This window comes from Capsicum annuum, chromosome 2 (assembly GCF_002878395.1).
Source record: "Capsicum annuum cultivar UCD-10X-F1 chromosome 2, UCD10Xv1.1, whole genome shotgun sequence".
Lineage (NCBI taxonomy): Eukaryota > Viridiplantae > Streptophyta > Magnoliopsida > Solanales > Solanaceae > Capsicum > Capsicum annuum.
The window spans coordinates 126913039-126921400 of record NC_061112.1 but is presented as its reverse complement, the minus strand read 5'-3'; the positions used below and the strand labels follow the sequence as shown (position 1 = coordinate 126921400).

General features: G+C 31.0%; 1 protein-coding gene across 1 annotated transcript; it reads left to right on the top strand.

Moving 5' to 3' along the window:
* The first annotated feature begins 5492 nt into the window (after positions 1–5492).
* On the top strand, positions 5493–6634 carry LOC107861198 (pathogenesis-related genes transcriptional activator PTI5). Its single transcript, XM_016706561.2, has one exon. The coding sequence runs from the start codon at positions 5828–5830 to the stop codon at positions 6368–6370; it is 543 nt and encodes a 180-aa protein (XP_016562047.2). The 5' UTR covers positions 5493–5827; the 3' UTR covers positions 6371–6634.
* The last annotated feature ends 1728 nt before the right edge of the window (positions 6635–8362 follow it).

The window sequence follows — 8362 nt, the reverse complement described above, 5'->3', positions numbered from 1 at the left end:
ATTGTATATAGAACAAATGTGCAGATGTTAGACCCTATACCTATTACGTTACTCCCTCCATTTCGAAATAAGTAAATTGTTAGGATATTTATTGGTGTTTTAAGACAAGTGAGTCATTAAATTTTTATCCAAATTTACCCTTATGATTTGACAATCAATTAACTTTTGAAAAGGTATTACAAGGTCAGTTTTTTCTTTTTTTTTTTGGTAAAAATAGAAAGTTGTGTTAAATTTATGTCTTTAATGTTTTTTTCTTAATCTGTGTGTCAAAATTTAACAATTCATTTATTATGAAACGACGAAAGTATCAAAGAGAAGTCCAAAATTAGTACCCTGCTTTTCTTTTGTTGATGATTCATCATCATTCATGAACCTTGTTAGTTAAATACTAGTCTCTTTATTAAAGTCAATTGTAAAACAAAATGTCTTGGAAAATTAGACCAAGGAAACTCTTACGAACCTAATGAAGTCACATCAATCCTTTAGACTCTAGAACGTCATCTGTGAGTTATATTGCTCATCCTTTGTGGAAGTTTCTTCTCATTGGTCAACCTGATTAGATAGAAGGTTGAAGGAAATATGGGACACTCTAATTGCATTGAATTGCAAAATTACCCCCTTTGCTATCAAGTGCATTATTATCTTATCTTATTTGTCAGGAGTATCATTTCTTATTTCATTAAATGACTACAAGAAATTAAAGCATATCCTAGTCTTGTTGAAGATAGTATGCACATAAAGGTATAATTAAGGCAGAGCTTATGGATTCAACTCAATCTAATAATTTTGATCCAAACTTTGTACTATTATTCTTTAAAACATATAAAATACGTGTATGAATTAGGTTCGAAACCTCTATCATTGAATATAATTTGAACTAGATGTAAATTAAAACGACGTTTTTAACACTAACATCAAGACTCAAGTTATGGCTGTCAAGTGGGTCGGGCCAGGCCAACTCGGAACCGACCCGTGTTATTTAACCGGGTTGAGGGCCGGGCCGGAGCCGGGTTGGGATCTAAGTGGGCCGGGTCGGGCCGGCCCAACAGTAAAAAAATCAAAACCACCTTAACCCGGTCCACTTAACCCAACCCGGTCAAACCCACCTAAATCCGGTCAAACCCAGTCAAAAATATTTAAAAAAAAAACTTTTTTTTCAATATACATTATATATACCCACCTATATACATTATAAATACGTTAAACAATATATATACACTATATATATAGTATATACTACATTAGAATTTAAAAAATATATACACATATACACAATTACTCATGTATACGCACCATCCAAATATATATGTACTACTTTAAACTTTAAAGTTTAAATAAAATATACTACAATATATATATATATATATATATATATATATATATACACAGGTATACGTTAAATATACACATCTATAGAAGATCTATTCACATATATACACTCTATTCTATGTATATGTAATACTTTAAATGAGATATACTACAATATATACACATTACAATATCAATATATATTTGTATAGTTATATACTAATTTATAAAACATATACACATGTATACGTTAAATATACACGTCTATAGAAGATTTATTCACATATATACACTCTATTCTATGTATATATACTACTACTTATAAAATATACTACATTATATATACATTACAATATATATAGATATACTTATATACTAATTTATAAAACATATACACATGTATACGCTAAATATACACTCTATAGAAGATATATACATGTATATACGCACCATTCAATGTATATATACTACTACTTATAAAATATACTACATTATATATACATTACAATATATATAGATATACTTATATACTAATTTATAAAACATATACACATGTATACGTTAAATATATACTTCTTTAGAAGATATATGCACAAATATACAAAACATATGCTACTTAATATAATAAATTAATAATATTTAATAGTAAATTAATAATATATTAGAAGTAAGTTTTTAATTTAAAGTAGAAAACTAGAAATTCAATTTAAAATTTTAAATCGTTAAATGAAAAAAAATAAAAAGCAAGGACTAAGGAGTGAATGAATTTTTATTGATTGTAAAATGATCCAAAATTTATAATTTACATGAATGAAAAATCTATAAATTATGCATCATTTTTTCCAACTCATTCATGTTAATATTAATGGGAACTTGCATAGGATAGTCGAAGTCAACAGGGGCAAAACCATGCATTGGACTTGATTCTGCTGAGTTCTCCCGTGAAGTCATAATTTCTTCAAGTTTCAGCTCGTCGCTTGGCTCCGGTTCCATTCCTTGGTTTCTTCTTTCTGCTCTAATCCAATCTCTGAGGCAAACTAGAACATTCATTGCATTGCTTCCCAATGAGTGTCGGTTGTCTCCAAGCTGTTGTCGTCCCTGACTAAAGGCGCTCTCTGATGCAACGGTTGACATTGGAACATTCAAGATATCTCTAGCTAATCTTGAAAGCACAGGATATTGTGTTTCATTACTCCTCCACCAATCCAACGTGTTGATCCGTCGTCTGCGATCCTCTGGTGCCGTCCGAACATAATATTTCAGCTCTTTCCGATAAGTTGATGTGTAAGTTCTCTCATCAACACTGTTCCAACAATTTAAATTATAAAACGAATCAAAAAAATCACTATGTGCCGGCCTTTTAGAAGATGATGGCTCCTCGGGAGGATGAGGAGCGACAATTGGAGTGATATTTGTAGGTACGGCTAAATCAAATAAATCAGCATAGTGATTATATAATTTTTCTATGTAATCCTTTGCATCAGCCGTAGCCGTCCACAAATCAGGTTGTACTTGTTCAGAATCATGGTTAGTATTTATTTCTAAGTTGGTATAAATAAGAGTACTAAAGTGACACATATTATTATATTTCATGCACTAATTTAGCATAGCACCAACCAAGTAAATAGGGGGAATCGGGAAAAAATATTTTTTAAATTTCGTAAACATGGCGCCAACAGCTTCTTTATAACCTTCTTTATTTTTATATTCTTTGAGCAAACCAGAAATATCGGCTATATATGCCAAAATATTACAAACAGTAGGATAATAAGCACCGGAAAATTCAACCGTAGCTACATAAATTTTTTCTAAAAACTTAACAAGATCATTAATTACAACCCAATCAGAATTATGTAGCATGCAATCAACAGAATCAGCAAATGAACCGCAATGTTGGTTAAAAGCTAGTGTAATATGAATTCTATATTTATAACAAGTTTTTAAAAATTCATACGTAGAATTCCATCTAGTATCAATTTCCTCAGGCATCAAAATCGGTGTAAGTCCATTTTCTTGACATTTAACTTTAAATTCTCTAATTCTCGATCTACGATTATTTCCTTGAATAAAACCAACAGCAAGGAAATAATCGTAGATTGAGAATTAGAGAATTTAAAGTTAAATGTCAAGAAAATGGACTTACACTGATTTTGATGCCTGAGGAAATTGATACTAGATGGAATTCTACGTATGAATTTTTAAAAACTTACAGCAAGGCAAATTTTTTCAATATAAAACTCAAAAAACTCAAGACCATCTTTTACAATTAAATTATATATATGACATCTACACTTAATATGAAAAATTTCAGGTAAGGGCGGAGATAGTGTAGATTTTAATTTTTTTATAGCAGTGTTGTTGTTAGAAGCATTATCAAAAGTAATACATAAAATTTTATTTTCGATACCATAATATCCGGCAATTTTAACAATAGAATCAGCAATAAATTGTCCAGTATGTTTACGATCTTCATCATATAAAAAAATAAGAATACGTTTTTGCATCATGAAATTACTATCTATCCAATGACAAGTAACGGTTAAATAATCATTTTTATTTACAGCACGACCAAGATCAGAAGTTAGGGACAATCTACATTGAATATTTTTTAACAATGTTGATAAATAAAAATAATATTGTGAATGAAGTCTAAAAATATCAGACCGACAAGTAGTTCTAGGAATACCGTTAAACATAGGATTATAAATTGCTTGTATATAACGAATAAAGGCATCAGAAGAAGGAAAATTAAAAGGCAAACAACCCACAGCTACCATTTTAGCTATTTCTTCCCGGTCCCTCAATTTATTATACTTCTTCGCTACGTGACCGGTTGCTAGGTCCATTCTAGTTTGCGTTGACCCACCAACATCCCCACCACCTTTTGCAATATTTAACTCTCTTTTGTGATCTTAAGCTACATGTCTCATTAACGTACCCGTACCCCCTTGCTTGCCTCCACTTCTGTGCTTATATATTTGTTGACAAATATTGCATTGCACCTCAATATCTAATATACGTTCAAAAAATTGCCATACAATACTAGTTCTTTGACGAGGTTTTAGGGCACTGGGAGGACGGGAAGGGAGATTAACTGATTCAGATCTAACGTTAGCATCTCCTACTGCGGGTGTCTCAGCAATATTTTCATTATCTTCGTCTAAATTAACCGCATCTGCTTCATTTTCTTCTTCTATACCGTAATTTTCCTGAGCTTCTACATAATCCATATCGTGAGCACCTACACCTATTTCTTCCTCAAAAGGTGTACCAAGCGGTACCGGAGGCGAATGCACAGGGATATATCTACTACTTGAACTAACTCTAACGCTAGTAATTCGCTTTTTACTACCACTACCGCTTCCGGGACAAAAAATTTTAACACCTTTAGTAGCGAGGTTTCTTAATTTATCCATAATATAAATTAAATTAAACTAAAAATATTCAAAATACACAAATATAATAAAATTAAATATTAAACAATTAATACAATAAATAAAAATTAAACTTAAGAGATGGAACGACAATACCAAATTTTGGAAGTATCCGAAGATTGCGACTTTAGAAACTGCCGCTCGTACTTTGTAAACGAAAAATTAAAAAATTAAAGTGAACACTTTAAGAAATTAAATATATTGAATATTTGAGAATTGAGAATTGAGAATTGAGATTTAAGAGAGAATGAGATTTGAGAGAGTGAAAAATTGTGCGAAAAATGATTTGAAGTTGTAGGGTATTTATAGATTTTTTTTTTGGATTAAAAAATATTTTTTAAAGTTTTTTTTTTTTTTAATAAATGGGCTCAAGCTAGCCGTTTGGACCCAAAAACGGCTATATAGCCGTTGGGCCAACGGCTAGTTTGGCCCAAAAGCCAAAATCTTTTTTTTTTTTTTTAATTTATCCGAGCCGGCCTGACCCGGTTAACCGACGGGCCTGGACCGGGCTTGATCCGGACTGAGTTAACCGGGCCTATTTTAAAAAATAACAGGCCCGGGACCCAGAACTCTAAAGCCCTAGGACTGGGTCGGGCCGGGTCGGGCCGGCGCACTTGACACCCATAACTCAAGTTATGAACAAATTTTACCATCTCAATCTAAAAATGATCATCTTCGATGGCCAACTCCTTTCCTTATTCTAGAGATGGTCAAATTACGTCTAATCATTTTTCAAAAACAAATAGGCATCAATTCTGTTTTGACATTTCCTCTTCCTCAAGTTTATATACATCATTGTACATGTCAACAATTAACTAGACTTGTAATATCAAGGAAAACAAGGGCTAATTAAACCATGTCCTCCTACCAATGCACCAACTACCTATATTTTGTATAAATAGAAAAAGACGTGCACAAATTTTCACTTGTTTCCTAGTACCTTCCTCTTCCTCCACGAGATAAATAAAATATACAAGACCCCACTATTACTTTTCTCATATTCCTCAAATTAAATACCCCATCTCAACCTCATAACACAACATTTTTCCAACAAACGAAAGAAAACATCCCCTCTGTAATTAGTTATGGTTCCAACTCACCAAAGTGATCTACCTCTTAATGAGAACGACTCACAAGAGATGGTATTATACGAAGTCCTCAATGAAGCTAATAACCTCCACATCCCATATTTGCCTCAAAGAAACCAATTGATACCTAGAAATAATCATATCCTTCGTCCATCACAAACCATAGGCAAGAAATACAGAGGCGTTCGACGTCGCCCGTGGGGGAAATACGCAGCTGAAATTCGAGATTCCGCTCGACATGGTGCGAGAGTATGGCTAGGCACGTTTGAAACGGCCGAAGAAGCTGCTTTGGCTTATGATAGAGCGGCTTTTAGAATGCGTGGTGCTAAGGCACTACTTAATTTCCCATCTGAAATAGTCACATCATCTGTTTCAGTAGATAAATTAAGTTTGTGCTCAAACAGTTACACTACTAATAGTTCAAATTCGAATTCAAATGAAGTTTCAAGTGGAGAGAATGTATTTAAATCAAGAATTTCAAATCAGTTTTCTCAAGACGTTAAGACAGAATTGTGCATGGAGAATTTCTTGGCGCTCTGAATAAATTGCTCGATCCATGTTAAATTATTGTTCTAGGAGGTTACAGTGTGTTGACACATCAAGCATAATTTAGATGTGTTAGAATATATCTGTTAGATATATCAATCTATTCTGGGTTTTACTTTTACATTATATGCATGCTTGTATTTCCTTTTATTTTCTTCTTGAATAGTTTGTAGCGATGCACGCTATAATCATGTGTAAAAAGATTGCTTAGGATAATTAGCACGTTTATAAATTGTAATATACACATTCTATTTTCTATTTTTTCTCAAGAACGCAAACCAAACGCATATAAACAAATACTGATAATAAAAACAAGTAAAAAATAATTTCTACGTTGACAAGTTGGATTATGACACTGTTTGCCAATTGACCTGCCCATTTTAATCCAAAAACAAACATTGAGCAAAATATATATGGGCTCAATTCATTTGTTATTTAATACTTCCTTCGTCTCAAATTATTCGTCCCAAATTGAGATGACACATTAATTAAGAAAAATAATTAACATGCCTAGTTTATCATAATATGTTTAACTTATTAAATGATGTTTACATTTTAATTTGAAGAAAAAGTAATTAATGCAAAGATTAAAACATGAAAAAAAAATTATTTTTTCTTGATTAATGAAAAAAACTAGCAAAATGAGAAATCAAATTAGAAAATTTAGGATGGATAATTTGAGACGGGGGAAGTAGAATTTAACGTCCAAGCACTCAGGATTTAGAATCCCATTTGTTATGATAACAACATTTATTAACGGATCTAAATTTTAAAGGCCTTAAATTTATACAATAATCTCAAATTAATATAGACTTCACTATCAACAATTTATAAATATTATACTATAATTTTTAATATAAATATACGATATAATATCTTGAGGGCTATATCACCCCAACAGCATAATGGAGAAAAGATAAATTTTGGTGAGAGCACTTAGACAAGTGCGTAGTGGTCAGCATTCAAAAGACACATGAGGATTGACGTCAAAATAAAGAAAGGATAGAGATTCAATATCTGCCTATTGACTTAGTAATTATCCAAAGTTGACTCTTGACTTCCAAGCTAACCGTCATTATCAAAATAGAAAAAGGTTATAATATTTTAATATTTTTTAAGATCAAACACTTATTCTTTCATTCGTTTTTACTTGATCTGATATTAAAACTAATTATTTTAAATTAATTATAATTACAAAAAAACTATTATATTTTTCTTTTTTATTCTTAGAATAAAATAATAATATAAAATAACAATAATTAAATTTATAATTTTAAAATATTACAAATAAAATATATTTTTAATTTAAAACTTTTTGAGGATTGAATAAAATGAAATGAAGGAAGTATAATCTAGTTTCATCAACCCTTTTTCTCGATCCCTCTACGTAATAAAAGGAATTCAAAAAGTGTGTATATTTTTCAATGACCAAAGGATCTTTATCTTTACAGAAATAAAAGATAAATCTTTCTAAAAACGAAGATAACGTTTAAAAAGTAAGTTACTTTATAAGCACACCTTGATGACTTTTCGTTCTATAAACTATTCGAGAATAATAAAAATTCAAATCATAAAAAAAAAATTAAAAAAAATCGTCACACGTTCACCACAAATAGAAGAAAGAAGATTCACAAGTAAAAAGACATCAGGACCCAAAGCACAGCACATCTAATTTCTAATTACTAATAAATTTCAACGGTCTTCCCATCTGGAAAAGCATCATACGTAATCAATGAAGTCGATCTGCATTAACATTTGTGATAGATACTATACTAACTTCTTCAGAAGGATCCATTAATATATTTATGGTTAGTCAAGCCTCTTGTCAATATGCCCGTGAGAGTTGAGGAGATATGTTAGAAATTAGGATTTTGTTTTTTTGGGAGCAATTAGATTGTACCTTAAAATTAAAACCATCCAGCGAGGCTTTTACTTTTCATAGTGATGGGGTATGTTACTTTTTAAATTTTTCCACTTATTAAAAAA

Bases quoted from the DNA above. Each gene is read 5' to 3' on its own strand.
- LOC107861198 (XM_016706561.2), top strand. From the start codon at position 5,828: ATGGTTCCAACTCACCAAAGTGATCTACCTCTTAATGAGAACGACTCA.